Source organism: Perna viridis, chromosome 10 (assembly GCF_037379345.1).
Source record: "Perna viridis isolate PV_CMFRI_1.1 ecotype Kerala chromosome 10, ASM3737934v1, whole genome shotgun sequence".
Taxonomy (NCBI): domain Eukaryota; kingdom Metazoa; phylum Mollusca; class Bivalvia; order Mytilida; family Mytilidae; genus Perna; species Perna viridis.
The window spans coordinates 32,463,893-32,482,315 of record NC_142454.1 but is presented as its reverse complement, the minus strand read 5'-3'; the positions used below and the strand labels follow the sequence as shown (position 1 = coordinate 32,482,315).

The following is an 18,423-nucleotide window of genomic DNA, read 5'->3' as shown; positions in this document are numbered from 1 at the left end:
AAAAGTAACCAAAAGGTCTTCAAAAACGAATACACACCCTTAAGTAAGCTCTGAAAGGCCCCGACAACAAAAGTAAAATAAAATCCATGGTAACAGAACGATAACACTTCTTCAAAATAAACTAAAATGTTAAATAACAATGCAAAGACACATTTATGACCAACCTTTCCTGACTTTTTTTACTCATTTTTATTACATTTAAAATTTAAAACAAAACAAAATAACAAAATTAAAAAACACAGATGTTTATGTAGAAGAAAATATGACGTACGAAAAACACTATAGAAATGTGAAAAAAAACAAAATGCATCAAAAAAGTGTTGTACAAAAGACCCACTGTATTTAAAACATATATAGCAAACGGATCCGAAGGAAATGGCAGGTTTGTGAATGGATGACCGATTATACATATCCATAAATTCTAGAAAGTGTCGTGTTTATTATTGATAATTTCTATCCCAAACTATCTGTAATACATTCATCATTTTTGTAATTCTTTCATTGACTTTCATTCATTGAAAGTGTCCCCAACACCCTATGTTTACATTGCAAATGACGGCATTCAAACGACAACCTGGCATGGTTGTCAATTTTAATATTCGAAGTAAACAGGTGCTACTGATAATAGGAACGACCAATCATAATGCACGTGAAAGGCATTTACACATTAGATCGGAATTATTGAGTCTTAATTCTAGTTCGGTTACTTAATTTTTTTACAAAAATGCAAAACATAAGCGTTTTTTTTTATATTATCTACAGATAAGGCTTACCATTTCATAAATGGAAACGGCAGTTAATCTAATAAAACAGTTCAAAGAATTAAGATATGTAAAGTAAAAAGGACATATCAAACGATTCGAGTCATTTTCATTATCACAAACAAACAAAAACGCATAAATAAATAAAACATATAATTGGTACAAAACACAACATAAAAAGAAAAAATAATCAACATTAAATAGTAAAAAGGAGACTCAAAATTACTTGCGTTACAAAATGCCAATTTAATAACCATATATATGTACATATAAATCATTTATGACATGCGACACATACATTCTCTTACTTCAGAAAAGCTACTCTTAATCTCGAAACGTATTCTACCCCTCACTCCGTTGTTTTGCATATGAAAAAACGTGATAATGTACTTGTCCTTTGCCCCATTAAATTCTATTTGTTAGAATTTGAATTCAAAGTTCATTAAAAAGCGTTTGTAAAAAGAGACAAGATGTCTCTTTTATCAGAGAAAATTTAAGTTGAACAGAAGGCTAACTTGATCAAAACATAGACAATTATTTTTGAAATTTATATTTCGCTCCCCTTGAGAATAAGAGCTGACTTTTAGCCTAGACTATTTCGTTGATGAGAGTGTAACACAACTGTACTATCACAGATAAACTGTACGAATCTTGATTGTGGTGAAAGGTTCTTGTACACATTCCAAAGCATGTAATTTCCATTTCCTCTAGCTCCCAGTGTCTGGAACAGCTATTTTACTTCTGTAAAAAAAACACAAAAATGTGTAAGAGAACATATTTTTTGTTCTGTTTTCTTAAACCCCAAAAATGTGCATTTAAATGAAGAGAACAACAGGTTCAAAAACATCAATATGGGTTACACGAAAAAACCAAAAAGCATAAATCAAATAATCAAAGTTTATACACAACAAATTTTTCATTGCAGTTCATATCGTCTAGATATAAATTTGTTTGAAAAGAAAAAAAATAAGAAAAAGTAAATGACGTGCGATCGCCCTTTGTTGACAATGTATTTATTGATGGTAAAAAATTCTTACTTAGTAGCTGTCATCAGCATAATATAAGTACTTACATAATAAGTTTTTTATAAAATAGAACTGATAACCCTGTTATGATAGAGACACCAGCTACACCACCTATCGTTGACCCAACAATCAAAGGCACGTTTGCTGTAAATAGAACATAAACAGAACAATACAAAATGAAAAAAAAAGATATTATCGTATATAAACTTATCTAGCAAAATTATTGTTAAGCTGACGGACACCTAAATAATGCATTACGTGATAAACTGACACTGTCAGATTTACTCCAAACGTAACAAGAGATATAACATCTGTTTAAAAAACTGAAATAAATCAATAACATGCTTACATTATAAGTAATAATATTCTTAAATACTAAAGCGTAGAAAATGGGCAAAATATTGTGGTTGGTTTTATATATACAATTATTAGTTTCAGTGTGAGGTATGTAGAAGCATACTTAAAAGCAGTAGTTTTAATCTAGCTAAAGTACTAGTGAAGACAACGATATGGTAAAAATATGACATGCAAATATATACTATACAATAATGGCAGCTCACTACATGCGATCTCTCTTTTCAGTGTTCCATAAAACATGATATTGCATTCAGTGAGCTGCTGTTTTATTACATTTTTCTATAGAAATTTCATGAATGTCCAACTCAGTCAGTGAGTTACTCTGCATCTTGAATTTTATAACAAAATATTTTAGTTTACGTTTAACGTGGTCAAGTCAAGTACGTATAGCCATTTTTATATGTACACGTATTCGGAGGTCTTCTTAAAAGTGAACAAATTTAGACAAATACCTACAAATTTATATTTGACCAATCAATATTGACTCTAATTCTGATAATTTTGTCACAGAAAACAATTTTACAGTGAATATAAACAGATGGCTTCAGCCGTGCAATATCACTTGTAATCAAAACCCCAAGCGAGCAATATCATAAAATATTTGTGTTTTATAAATTCATCGTTTAAATGGAAACTAAAATACGAAATGTAATAAATAATGATATTGAATGACCTGCACAGACGGCAATATTGTATATAATTATAATCAAACATAATGATATAGAAAATTACCTAATGTTCGTCGTATTAGTTACATGTCCTTCTCCTTAGAAAAAAGAAGGATTGCATTGGCGGCAACAATAATAGTATGCATTGCATGGGGTGTAACGCCAATTATAACTTTACTTTGTAAAGCAATATTTGCCAATAGAATGACCTGCGTTGGCACCAATTGTATATAACTATGAACATAATGATATATGTTACGACCTCATTTTTCGTATATTTTTTCACGTCTTTCTCTTCAGAGAAAAGAATGATTGCACTGGCGGCAACTGTAATGTTACGCCTTGCAAGGGGTGTAACATCATTAATGCAATATTTGTCAATAGGGTGTAACATGAGACAAAAATAAATTTTCTAAATTACTTTAAGGGTGTTCAATACACGCAAAGTGCATGAATAATGGAATAATAAAGTCCAATATTAATTCATTCGTTTGAGATTGTATTTGTTGTAAATCGGTTTGTTGCAACTTTTATAGATGACATATGCAATAGGTATGGAGTTGAATTGGGAATCTTTTTATACAGGCCAAATCTCAATTTCGAATAATATGTTATTAAAATAAGTTCACTCACAAAATAATGATGTGAATATGGCACGTTTTTACAAACTTGGTATTTTTAAAAGATCAAACACTATATGTACTGAAAGAGTGTCAACTGTTTCATTATCAATAGAGAACTTATATACAATCACTGTTTGAAAAATGCAAATCGAGAGAATCATTTTTGAAATCTTAAAAAAAAGAAGGCTGTGTAACAGATGGCTCCATTTGACACAAACTACTTTATAATTTTGATATAGTGGATATTTAGTATGTTGGTGTTTTTACGAAAATGGTTTTTGATGATATCAAATGTCTTACTTGTAAAAATATCAATTTACACTTAGCTATACCGATAATTATACAAGATCATTCATATTTTTCGTATTTCAATTTAAGATTTGACAGTGTTTACAGCTTCTAAATTGCATATTTAAAGATGAAAAGAAGTGTGGTTTTTTTTATTAAAATATTTAATTGACTTCAGTTGAGTTACATGCCAAAAATTGTTGATATGTCTGTTTATAGCTTTATTTCTTATTCGAGTAATAACATTCAATGTGTTTTGAAATGGGTGCGTGATATATCAAATTATTGTATAAATGTGTCTTTTATGTATTGATACACTTCAATAGTTGTAACTTTGAAGTCAAAGTTAATCCTAAATTTAATTTAAGATAAAGTGTTCGTAATGTTTTGGGAGTAATTTCGACAATGATCTATAGCCTCGAACATTTTTTGCATGTATTCTATAAAGAAATTCAGGATTTGTTTTATTTTTAAACTTCAAACCGTTCGAAAAATACAATCTACCAGTCCGTGATGAAGACTTGTTCTTAAAACTCGCCATATATTTAAAAATGATATCTTGTATCAACGTTTAAAAGGGTTATCGATCACGTCATGAGCTCATTGACCTTACAATACTCACTGTACTAAAACAGTTAGTCCTAATATGAAGAACCCAAGGATTGTCTTAAGTAAAATTTATGAGAAAGAAATACAATTACTGAACGTACATGAACATGTGTTACAATATCATTCGTAATACATGTAGTCAGGTAGTTAACATTAATTTTAATTCCGTAAGTGAAATGATTAAGCGATCATATCCAAAGATCAAAAGAATAAAAATAAAGCACATCCAGAAACAAGGAATCTTTAAATAGACATCAAAGGCAACAAAAAGTAAAAAAAAAACACTGCATCAACGATTTTTGAAACAGGATTATGATGGCAGGTTATATGGGAAGCTCACCATAATACTTACAGCCACCTTCTTCTTCTTCCGGTGTATCTGTGTTTCCAAAATTACCGGAACACCCTTTATCGCATGGTAAACAGAGCGGGGCATCGGTACAATTTATAGTTTCTGCACTCACCCCTGTTTGAGTTACATATTAAATAGACAGTTACACTGTGTATAAGTTATAGTCTTGAATACGTAATATAACTTACGAAGATAGTAAACATGAAAGTTAGGTCCGATTCTAGAATTGTCTTTTCGCTGAATTTCATATAATACTGCATAAGTCATGCATGCTATATGGGACAATCAACAGATTCATTTGAAAAAAAAAAAACTATTTTCTTATGCAACAAAGCATTTTCTCTAAAAAAAAAGTCTTTGACTAACGCTTGATATACATTAATGACGACATCCATGATAAGTACGCAGCACATGAATACATTAAACCGTACTCTACAGGATGAAAAATATTCACAGTACATGACCACTGCTCATGAATGATAAAGCTGCTATACTAATTTGCATAAAAAATCGGGATTCAGTACTGAGTATGGTAGAGGTGTAACAACCTTGAAATAACGAATACCCTCTGCGCAAAACATTAGAATTGCATGCTATCACGTTTGACCTACTTGTTGACCTATTCCTTCACTCTAATGAGGCTGACCTTATAGCTGATCTGATCCGAAAGAAAGAACATCGTCTAGCTAGATCTTTTAATCTCAGTTTCCGCTATGTAGATGAGGTATTATCGTTTGGCAATCCTAGTTTCGGGGATCTGATACATCGCATCTACATTTTGTACCCCAAAGAACTTGAGGATACTACAGACACTGTGAAGTCAGCCTCATATCTTGACCTACACTTAGAAATCGATGGAAAACTATTGACCAAACTTTACGACAAACGTGATGACTTTTCATCCACAATCATCAACTTTCCTTTCATCTGTGGCAACATCCCTTCAGCACCTGCGTATGGAGTGTTCATATCACAACTCATACCTTATGCCAGAGCTTTCCTTAACTACGCAGACTTTCTCATCGTGCTAGACTTCTTACAATTAGGCCCCGTGCAGGTCCGGGTGTCAAAAGAATAGGCATGCAGCAGCGCTAAGCTTGTCGTAAAAGGGGACTAAATATTGCTCAGAACCCTAGCCGGGGGATAGAGCGCTCTGACCACAGAGCAACTGGGTTGTGTGCCCCAGGTGGTGGAATGGGGTACCCCTGGCGTGTTACATGCTGGGGTTGTCTGGCTATAATACGGAAAACCTGACCGCAAACCATAGTGGTGCACCTTGTTGGGAAAGATGCCACGCTCCTCGCACGTTAAAGAACCCTGCTGTGGTATTCTCCCGGAGTAGGAACCATAGGGCTCCGCCACAGGAGGCTAAATTGCCCGACCTTACCCACCTCTCCCTATTTCCAGTGGCAATCAAAATTTGTCGACCCAATTATCCTTGTGTCCCATCCCATTTTTCATTTCATCATCATTTCATGTTCATTTTATCATCCATTTCATGTTCATCGCCTGAATATAGCTGAAATATTGCTGCTCGGGCGTTAAACCCCAACAATCAATCTTACAATTAGGCTTCTGGAACAGGGTTATGTTGCTACAAGATTGAAGTCATCACTACATGAGTTTCATGGTCGTCATCATGAACTCGTGGATCGTTACTTTGTATCCATGTGTGGCACCTTGAAAAAACTGATTTATTCAACGTGTCATAGTTTTACTTTTCTCTTTCCTCTCCCCCGGACTTGACTTTTTATGAGCAATTTGGCGGGTGTTTCTAGAAAAGCAGAGGACGCTTACTCTACCGGTGCAGCTGGTCCATGCTCAGTTTTCAGTGGAGTCCGAGTTGCTCATTTACTTTTGTTACTTTGTATGTATTATTTTAGTTACTTTACGTTCTTCATCGTGTTTGTCTGTTTTCCATGTCTGGTCTTTGACCCTGTATTACATTCTTTTCATTCCCGCTAGAATCTTGATTCCCTTGATTACTCTTTGAAATATACATCCCGAATAGACATGAATTGGTATGATATTTATTTAGTATTGGTGTGGAGATATCAACAAAGGCGGCCAACACTCGCAACCCTCCAAGAAATTCACAATGAATATTAATGTATATAAAAATTGTGATATGACAAATGGAACATCTCATAACATATTTTCAATATCCCATACCATAAAAACTTTGAAACTCCTATATTATCCCGACAGTTGGCTTGCGGTTTTGTAAAGATCGAGGGTTATTATGCAAGGAATGTTTCTATTCTTTGAACAGGTTAATATACGAAATAACCTGATTTTTGGCGTTAATGACGTCATAGTACCAATCCAGGTTATACAAAATAACCTGGTTTGCTCAAAGAGAACCAACAAGTCAGAAATCTTGTTACAATTTAAAAAAAATATTGATGATTAAATTCCATAGCGTATAATTATGTAAATCATAGCAAAAAAACTATGCTTCTATTTTTGTTGATATAAGCTTGAACTCTAGGGCTGTTATTGACCTTGAAACCCTTGTTTTACTAAGGATATGATCACTAAACTGATTAAAATTGCAAAAAAAAACTTAGTTATTAAGTTACCAGTTTTTTGTAAAAGTCTGCATTCATCTTCTTGAAGTGGATCGGTAAAGGTGCAGAAGTCACAGGTTGGTGCCGTGGCTGGATCTGGACCAGAATTCGTAGGTAAATATACCCGTAGTTGCTCGGTTTTACGACTTTTGTCTAAAATATTTCAATGTTTTGTTACTTTGGAAAAGAAATGGGAAAACAAAAAGGAAATAATTTCTTTAAGAAAATAAGAAAGAAAAATCAAAGCTAGGGAGTGGAGTATAGAGAAATTTATTTCAATATGAAATTCAACTACTTCGTCTGGCAAAATTCTTCATTATGTGGTCCATTACACTAAATTTTTAATTTGATATTAAACAAATTTAGATTTTTAACCGGCAAAAAGATTTTAAGTAGCTGTCTTTGTAAGAATCATGCAAAAAAAAAACACCCCGAAAAAAGGCTACATATTTTTATTTTTGTAATTAAATTGTGTTATGGGTCTATACTATGAAACGTGTACTTATTCATTCAAATCTGCCTGCTCTTAGGAGATAATCAACATTGAAAATCCAGTAGATTCTATGTATTTAAGTGTCATTTACAGAGATATCTCCCTTAATTTTGAATTCTACAGTGCATTCTATACAATTTTTATCTCCTGTGAGCACGGGTTAACCAAATGTTAATTTCTGTTTACTAAAGCATTTTAAACAAAATATCAAAAATAAAAATTTGTAGACTTTCCAAGCATGAATCACATTTTGCATGATTCTTAGCTGGAGTGCAACTTAAGTTTATGTGTTTGTCAGAAAATGGGAAAAATCAGAAACATGCATGTCAAAACCCCACCGATTTGACATTGTACATTAGTAATATCACTCAAGTATACTTTCTCTATTTGAAAATACTATTATTTAATATCTGAATCACTGGCTTTGTTAGAACAATGAAGTTATTGACATAGTTATCTGCCCTCAAAATGTTGATTTTCAGTGCATTTCAATGATTTATAACTCAATGCACCAACATGATATGGATATAGCGTTATAATTCAGGACTAACCATAATTGTATTTCAATAACAAAGATCAGAACTAAGATATACATTATTTACCCTTCCCTTCAAACCACAACATACCCCCTCCCCCCCAAAAAAAACAAAACAAAACAAAACAAAACAAAACAAACAAACAAACAAACAAAAACAAAAACATACAATCAAACAAACAAACAAAACAAAACACAAATCAGAACAGAACAAAACAAAACAAACCAAACAAACGAACCCCGTTGTATATTATACTAACCTGAAAGTAAATGGTAATAGTAGAGGTTGTCGGTCACCCTGACGATTTTCATGCACAAGAAATATGGCAGATTTTTATTAGTACCAATATCTAAGTATCTTTTATCTCCCCTAAAAACAATACAAAGCAAAGAAATCGTACATAATTATTATGTATTACATGTAATTTAAAAAAATAATTGCTTATAAACAGGGCACTATCATGATAAATTGACTGCCCACGGGACAATGATATTGCTTGAAACGTTGAAAATGCACTGAGCCACAGGCGAGGGCATTATAAGTTCAATTGTTCGTTGCTGATGACTATCTAATTGGCAATCGTACCACATCTCCTATTTTATACTATCGATAATTTACCAGTGGCAGTCAATTAATCGATAATGCCCTCCGCATAAGCAACTATTGTGTTTATTTCATTGAAGAATCAAGAAGGGACATTATCGTAACTATGATAATGTCATTATCACATGATAATGCCCTCCCCTCCTGACTTTTCAACGCACATTAATGAATACATGTACCACATGACCATGATTTTACCAATAAGAATAGCTAATTCTTCTCTGATGAGTAACAACTGCCAATAACAGTTGAAACAATGCGTTTTAATGAAAAGTATTATGAATTGTCAAAACGAACAAAAATGTGGACGGAATACCTTCCGTGTATTTGACTATACATCCCTCTAATTTGCTTATTTGCTCAGTGGCGAGAAATTATTCAATTTTTAAGCATGTTCATAATTATAAGTATTTTTATTACAGTGACTCGTGTGAACAATTTCAATGTGCAACTGTTTTTGTTTGGATAAGTTTCAAAAGCATTTTGTGTATAAATGTAGGTATTCTTACAATGGGAAGAGAACTTGGTGCAAATTGATGGAACATATGATTTAATGTAAATATATTTACGGTAAAGTGTTCGATCAAAAATAAACCATAATTCAAATATTTCTGATATGCTAGTCTTACAAAATACAGAATAACCTATTGGGATTCGATGTGCATTCTTTTATTAAAGGATTGAAATTGATGCACGGCGTGTTTTAATCGCATTTCACAACAGGATGCTAGTTATCCAAAATGGCAGTCCGTAATTTGGTACCACTTATGAAGCGCACAAATTCTCATACAAAGAAATAGAGTATGCCATGATTTTAAGTACTTCTCCGTCTAAGAATCAGGCAAAATGTGTATGAGATGTGGCAATTGAAGAGAAAAACACAGAGATTTTATTGCATTTACCAAGTATTTATACCCGATAACCTCCAGAAATAACCATTAAAGAGTTTGTGAAATTTGTCTTTTTAAGAAATTGTTAGGTCAAGTTTAATTGAAATACAATATGGCAAAATGGCGGAGAATTATATAAGCAGTAAAAAAATATCTACGTTATAGATGCATCAGAATAAATTTAAATAAATTTTCAGTTGTTTTCTAGATGTATATAATATATTTGTGGCAAAAAGACCAAATTGAGAATTATGATGTACAACCCATTTTCTGGTTCTTACACAGAATGGTACTTAAATTGAATATAAACCATGATCGAGTCGTCATCATTCAATTGCATTTTTATCGATAAATAATAAACTATCCTGATTACAGGTAGGCAATTTTTTATTGATATCTTTTCCTGGAAAAGTCATAATGTGCATAATGTGTTAAAAAAGTACTTATAACATAATCATTGAACTATAAACAATGTGCGTAATAATTTCCTGCACGGAAAATGTCTGCACGTGCAATTGTTTTGATATTTTTATTCACATGATACACTATGTCAACATTTAGCTCGATACAGATTTAGGATTTTGATAAGAATTCACAAAAAGACACATTTGTATTAAATATATGCAAACAAAAGCATGATGGTTAAAACATAAACAATAAATGATTCTTAATATAAAGTGAAACTTACCTAAACCGTACTTGACTAATGGTTTTGCTGTATTCAGGCGAGTGTTCATTTAACAAATATCCAAAAACGCATTGAAACTGATATAATGAACTTCATACTTAGCTGGTTTATACCGGTTTCCGGTTTATTTTTAGCTAGGGTTTGGCTAAGACAGGTTTTACCGTTCACAACTGTTTAATTCAACGTTCTGTTGAATGTTGACGCGGTGTGTGTGTGTGTTTGTGTGTTTGTGTGTGTGTATTTTTTTGTTTATATACACTTGCGTGGGATCTATTTTTGCGTGATTGGAAATAAATAAAACACATCGTGTGTATCAGGAATCAATTCTTTATCCAAATGTTGCACAAAAATAACACAATTTTTGCAACAAAAGAGGCGCACAACCCTAATTATCCTCCCTTGGATCCGCTAATTCACTATAAACAGACGTATAAATTTACAGCTGCTACAATTACTGCGGATTTGACATGAAACCCATATAAATACAATAAGGCACAGTGGCGGACACAGGGGAGGAAAGCCCCTTTTATTTGGAAAATTTTGTTAATTTCTCATAGAATTTGGGCAAAAATCAGCCTGGGTCCCCTTTTCTGGCACTATTCTGGACTCCCCCCTCCCTTTTCAAAAACTCTGGATCCGCCCCTGAAGAATGTGTTAATTATAAAAAATGAATTCTGCAATTTATTACTTGTAAGAAAACATGTTTTAATTTTTTTACTAAACAATCAAGATATATTGAGTAAGCCTTACAAAAATACATGTTGGTACTTACCTAAAAACGTAAACATTATTTAAATTTGATATACAAGTAAGGTTGTCATAACTGCTATCTCCTTGTATTGTTATAGAATAATCAGTAAGCTTGTTTATGGAGAAGGTAACTGTGTCTCCTAATGCTACATCGTTCCAGTTTCCCTGTAGACCCCCGGGTATAGTACACGTAGCATCTGGAAGGAAAAATGAAAACATGAGGGAAACCGAGACTTCATATATAATTTTTTTTATCATAATAAAATTAGGAGTATCCTGATAGGGGTGGATGCTAAAAATCATGTTTCTTTGTTGTGATAATGATTTGAAACTTTTAAAATGAACAAAACACAATTATAGAAATTTGCAATTTTCGTTCTTGCGAAAACTTACTTTTTTGTATATGGTTGCTAGGAACGGAAAGGTGAAGCAAATCAAAGAACTCAAGATAATCGTTATCTTTTGATGTCGATTAAAAAATCCTTACACTTGCAGGAGGCGAAAGATTTGTCAACCGTATTTCTAATTCTCCAGTAAGGACGTTCTGTAAGAAAACTAGAGCCTCTAAAGACTTGGAAAATTCGAATGTCTAGTGGCCTTTGGCATCATTTATTCATGTGGACAGCATGTTGAGCAGAACTTTATCAAATAAAAACATTGGCCCATGAGGTATAAGGGAAATTGATTTTCGAGTAGAAGCATCTCAGAACAACCCTTCAAAACGTTAAATAGTAAAAACAAATACCTTTTATCAGAGAGACCATTATAACTAACCCCCTCCCAAATTCACAATTTATCTATTCTGTAGAATTACTTTCAGAACATCAAATATTATTATTACAGTGGCACGTGTTTAATTGAATTACATGTACATTATGTACAATTCAAGTATGATTCATTTCGGGTTTGTATACTTTTGTAAGCTTGTCATGCATACTCTTTTGGTATTTTCTTCGGGTCGTTAGTTATGAATTAAACAAACGAAGCATGATGATTGAATCAACTTTCAGATAAATATAAATCTTTTACTTATCTATCACTCAACTTACATGTACAGTATATTTAATACCTTTCACAATGTGGCCTGCAACTCAACGCACTAAAATGAATATATTTCAGAAAATCCGGAGAATCTGCAGCCCTTTTCACAAAAAGTCGTAAGAGTAAAATTAGTCGTAAGTTGTGACGTCACAATACTTAACTCTATTATGACATCATAACTTACGACTAATTTTACACTTAAGATTTTTTGTGAAAAGGACCGCTGACTTTTTTCGTATTTTTTGTATTTTGAAATATTAGGGCAAAATGAATTGTGTTGCAAAAATATAGCCATTTTGCATTGTCTTTAATTGATGTTTGTAATCATGAATCTATTACCAAATGCCTATAAACTGACAGTACGGAGGGCAGTAACAGACTATTTGCGACATTGGAGATAACGACAAATTGTGTTTTCGACTTGTCAAAGCAGTGTGCCATTCTGTAAATGTAGAAAATATGACAAACTTAAAATTTCATTTTTATTGAATATCAAGAAGGAATCGTCCATTTAAATAGACTGTATTTTCTCAAATATGCGCACAAAAATTGATGAGTGGTCAGACAAAAGCTAAACAAGTAGATTCAAAATGCAATCATTGTTGAACATTTTAAGAGAAATTCTTAAGAAAAGTGAGCTTTGATCACGTTAGAATGTCTTTTATACCAAACCATCGCATTGGGAATCATTAACTTTAATACGTAGTGACAAATTTACGACTTATCCTGAATTTGAGACCATTTTGATATAATGACTAAGAACTACACTGTAAATATACCGTGGACTTCAGGTACAAAACTATTTCACAAGTTTTGGGAATTTAATACCGATTTTAAGTGGCGGGTAGAGATATTTTTTTTAAAAGGACGATTTCAGAGAGGTTCTAGAAAAAGGAAAACGTTTTCGTCATTTTTGCCCATATTTTGCACGAAATTAACAATTATTTAAACAAAAGGGGAAACTCCGACCCCCCGAACTTTCTCGTAGATCTGCCATTACTTGTGTCCTAGATAAACATTATCCCCTATAATCAACTTCCCAGGATAGTATTGCTCATTTCTTCCATTTTTCATGTCGGTTTTCAAATTAAAATTTAATTAAAACGATGGCCCTCTGAGTCTATTGAAAACCATAAAACAGTGAACTTTCGTTGTATTGAATATTCAAGATGCCATATTTGTTTATAGAACATTATGCAATTAAAAAAATTAAAAGTCATGTATATTTTAGGAAAGCCCAGACACGTAATGGTACATGACAAACATTCATACATGTATTTGTATTTTGTTGCTATTGAAAATACATATAATCCTTATTTTTTAAAAACATTGTCATTTTTCCTTTATTAACGTGGAGCAACGTTTATATGATATGTAAGAAATATTTTTGTTAAAAGAATTTTAGGTTTGCTTACAAAAAAGAAAAGAGCAAGGCGCGAAACACGTGTACATGTATTTTAGGTTTTCCTGCATAGAAACTACATATATAAATCAGTATTTCTAACAAGAGTCGTATTATATTAAATAAGAGTCGAAACGAAAAAGGGCTGGAGTACTTCTGGTCCGTTCCTTGTAGTTTTTCATTTACTATTTGTCATCTGTTTAAAAACACATGTCGCTCTATGGCGCACTATAAAAACTGGTGCCCCGTGCAGGCCCAGATGTCAAAAGAATAGGCCTGTAGCAGCGCTAAGCTTGTCGTCAAAGGCGACTAAATAGTGCACCGAATCCTAGCCGGGGGCTAGGCGCTCTGTCCACAGAGCAATTTTATATGCTGGGGTTGTCAGGCTATAATACGGAAAACCTGACCGCAAACCATAGTGGTGCACCGTGTCGGGAAAGATGCCACGTTCCTCGCACGTTAAAGAACCCTGCTGTGGTATTCGATAGGAAGTAGGAACCTTTGCGCTCCGCCATAGGAGGCTAAATTGCCCGACCCTACCCATCCCTCCATTTTATCTTGTGACAATCAAAATTTATCGACCCAATTATCCTTGTGTCCCATCCCTTTTTCCATTTCGTCATCATTATTTCATGTTCATTTTATCATCCCTTTCATGTTCATTGCCTGAATATAGCTGAAATATTGCTGCTCGGGCGTTAAACCCCAACAATCAATCATATAAAAACTGGTTAAACTAATTATCTCCCACCGCCAGCCGTCTTTCTCATGGATTCGTCCCGCCACTGACTTGTTTAACAATAAAAATAAATGAAAGCTAACGTTGAAATTTGTCAAATTTTGATTTCTTACATTGAAACGTCCATCGCGTTTGTGTAGTCATTTTTGTATACTAATAAAAATAATAATGCGCTTGTTTTTAGAGCAATGAATGCTATCATTGCCATTATGAATATTAAAAACTTTAATTATTCAGGCGCGGATCCAAGGACTGGCGTACCCCCCCCCCCTAAATCGGTTGGAAAAAAAGTTTCAATCCAAAAATATGTTTTGTCTTGCTTTGCACGGCATTTAATTCAATTAACGCCCCCCTCTAAACTCAAATCCTGGATCCGCCCCTGCTATTGGTTTTATGAGGTTATGGTCCGTACCGGCCCTAGCTTCTTACATATTTCATCCACGTCATATAGATATATACATGTACTTGTGCGTGTTTGTGTGTTCGTGTTTTTGTTGTTTTTTCGTGTATCATTTACATTCGTATGATAATAAATTGAACACTTTGGACTACGAAGTACTTAAATAGACATTTTCCATCAGTGATGAATGAGTTGAAGGGGATAAAAAAAATCAGAATGAATATCTTGAGGTTTATAAAGAAATTCATTCTTTAATGTTGGCCATTAAATCAATTTTATGCATATGATAAGATATGCAATAAATGGCTATCAGTTTTAATATCTCAAAAATGAGCACAAATAACATTGAAATACTAGGGGTCTGAAGTGTGCTACTATTCAAGAGAATCGTATGTATTAAAATTAATGGAACAAAATTTTTAGATTAAGATACAGATACCGCATGAAATTGGAGTCCTGCCTTTGAAATCCATCATGTTTTAGTATCTTCAAATTGGAATGACATAAAAAGAAATAGGATTTTCACATTTTTTAAAACTTCTATCAAAATCTGATGCAAAACATAAAGGTTAGTGATTTTTTTAGATTATAATTAAAATTCTCAGCATGTTTGTTGATACGGCTTTCGCGACGGAGACTGCGTGTTGTTATTTACAAAAAAACATAAACAGAAAAATTACAGATTCACTATGTCTTATTTATTTATTTATTCATTTATTTATTTTTATGACATAGTATAATTATTTTCACAATTGGACTTAATTTCAAACGGTTGCAGTAAGCGTTCTAACTTTTTAGTAATTTTTGTCTAAATTTCAGCAATCGAACGAATCTGAAAATGAAAACACGGAGTAAAAAGTTAAAACAATTTCTGTCAAAAACTAATTAAAAAAAAACTACATAACATACCTGAGTATTTTGTGAAAAGACATGCAAAGATAAAGATTAAAATCCGAACAATGATATCGATTGCCATATTACATCTTACAAGTTATTATAAGCGTTAACATATATTACACAAGTACTGCGATACAATGTACAAGATTATATCGAAAGACGTACATGTAAATTATCCAATGGGCGAAATTTGAGAATCGAGTAGACCATTTTTATTTGATGAAGCCCTTTACACGAATGACAACCCATTTCAATTTAGCTTAAATTACATATGTTCAGTTAATAATATAGTCTACCTTTAAAATTGTGAAAAAGGCTGGTCTTACATTCATGATTTAAATAACAATTTTTAATTGTAAACTTCGATTTCCATATTCTTACAAGTGGTTTCTCCAGAAGTGTCCTTTGACATTAACAATGACTCTTTTTGGATTTTCTCCACACCTACCCTATAGTATGAAAAACTGATCTACCTATCAGTATGAATGAAATGGAGATTATAAACGCAATTTCAATTTAGACTGCTGGGACATCCATTGGAATGCATTCAGATTGAAATGATTAATTTTCATATACCCGTGAAAATGAATAAGTTTGATCAAAATTTAGATTTTGTAAGAAGTATTAGTTTTATTTTTTGGAGGCCATGAACGGCTCTTAAACACTCATGTTTCATATTTCAGAATACAAAAGAAACTGCATCTGATGAACTCTTATTACACCATTCACCATTGAAGCAAATACTTATTATGACTTTGTTTCCAGGTTCTGATCCAGAGATTAAAAAAGGGGGTCAATTGGGGTTCTAGACAAATTTTCGCCCAAAATTAGCACTAAATTCATTGTATTTTCCATCGAAAGGGGAATCCGACCCAGGAAATCCGATTCCCGGAACCCCTCCTCCCACTGGTGTCGGGAATTTTCGTCTCCTCTGGTGAATTCTCAGTTCAGTGTTTATTTAGTTCCGCATTTTAATAAACAACTTCAAGCGCATGTACATGTATACACGTATGTTGGCCAGAGTGTTTATCACTGACTGACTTTTATATTTTCGTAGGTGACCTACTAGCTCGCCAAGCTCCTACATCACTCCCACATGTACATTAGCAATGACGACACTTCTTGATTGTTTGTTTGTTTGTTTGTTGGGGTTTAACGTCCGAGCAGCAATATTTCAGCTATAGTCAGACGATGAACATGAAATTGATGATAAAATGAACATGAAATGAGGATGAAATGAAAAAGGGATGGGACACAAGGATAATGGGGGTCGATAAATTTTTGATTGCTACTTGAAATAAGGAGAGGTGGGTAGGGTCGGGCAATTTAGCCTCCTGTGGCGGAGCCCTATGGTTCCTTCTCCGGGAGAATACCACAGTAGGGTTCTTTAACGTGCGAGGAACGTGGCATCTTTCCCAACAAGGTGCACCACTATGGTTTGCGGTCAGGTTTTCCGTATTATAGCCTGACAACCCCAGCATGCAACACGCCAGGGGTACCCCATTCCACCACCTGGAGCACACAACCCAGTTGCTCTGTGGGCAGAGCGCCCTAGCCCCCGGCTAGGGTTCTGAGCACTACTTAGTCGCCTTTTACGACAAGCTTAGCGCTGCTGCAGGCCTATTCTTTTGACACCCGGACCTGCACGGGTCTGACACTTCTTGAAAGAGACGCAAATCATTTACGTTGGTTTATGCGCAAACAAATTATATTTTAGCTCTGTAGAGTTAGTATCCAACTGAGACATTTACGACCTTTAAATTTTGCAAATATAAGCTTTCGTTTGGTCTATAGACTTAGGAGGAGGAGGCATATATAATAAACTTGAAATGTTTTGAAACCCCTAAGCTGGAAATCTTTACATACGTGTACATGGCATGTGTTCCACATAGCCACTGATGTATCCGTCTGTTTATTATCAAGTCAACCCATGTGCCCACTCGGCCACCAAACTTCAAAAAGGACTATTTATTAATAATATATTAATTTGTAGTATGATAGATTTTTCCTTTTTCCTGTGTTTTTTTTTATTTTTTTTTTAGTCTTGATGAAAACAGATAGTAGGCTTAAATAACACTTGTGTATGATTACGTTTATGATGATTGCTACATGTATATCAGAACACGTAACAATTTCACATATCGAGGTCACGTAATAACAACTTCGAACGTCTCCATGCTACTACATGCACTATTGATGCGAGAAAGTTAAATACATTTGAATTTAGTATTTATAAAAAAACACTTACATTTTTTTTTATATAAGTACAAAACTATTTAAGTACTAGTCAACCTAAAATTCAGACACTGTTGATGGTAGAGGTGATTCATGTTGTAGAAAAACGAAAAACCCATGGAACAGACGATGCTCAATTGGTCTACATATGCTGAATTTTATGTGACAATATTGCTTTCTGAATTTAGATCTGTACTTTTAAGAAAACCACACTTTAACTTGCCACTAAAATCAACCAAATCAATCTAAATCAAGAACGATAACTCTTGCAAACTTTAAGTGCTAATTTCGGTCACATACGCCAAGTAATATGTGACAATATTGCTTTCTGTATTTAGATCTGTACTTTTGCGAGAACCACAAATGAAGAACGATAACTCTTTCAAAGTGCTAATTTCATGTACAATCTATACAAATTTTATCTCAAAAGCGCAACATACGACTGCTTATGTGTTCCGTAACTGTTCCTAAATAAGAAATAAAAGTGAACCTGCTG

General features: G+C 33.4%; 1 protein-coding gene across 2 annotated transcripts; it reads right to left on the bottom strand.

Annotated features, from left to right (window-relative positions):
* Positions 1-897: 897 nt before the first annotated feature.
* On the bottom strand, positions 898-15,861 carry LOC148605433 (uncharacterized). 2 transcript variants are annotated; one of them, XM_088549322.1, is made up of 7 exons: positions 15,705-15,861; positions 11,236-11,410; positions 8,542-8,651; positions 7,266-7,406; positions 4,672-4,797; positions 1,834-1,930; positions 898-1,502 (listed from the first exon to the last, which is right to left on the bottom strand). In XM_088549322.1, exons 1-7 carry the CDS (start codon positions 15,769-15,771, stop codon positions 1,469-1,471), a joined length of 750 nt encoding a protein of 249 aa, XP_088405448.1. In that variant the 5' UTR covers positions 15,772-15,861; the 3' UTR covers positions 898-1,468. The 2 variants fall into 2 exon arrangements, with proteins under 2 accessions (XP_088405448.1, XP_088405449.1); XM_088549323.1 differs by having other exon boundaries at positions 4,684-4,797.
* Positions 15,862-18,423: the final 2,562 nt, after the last annotated feature.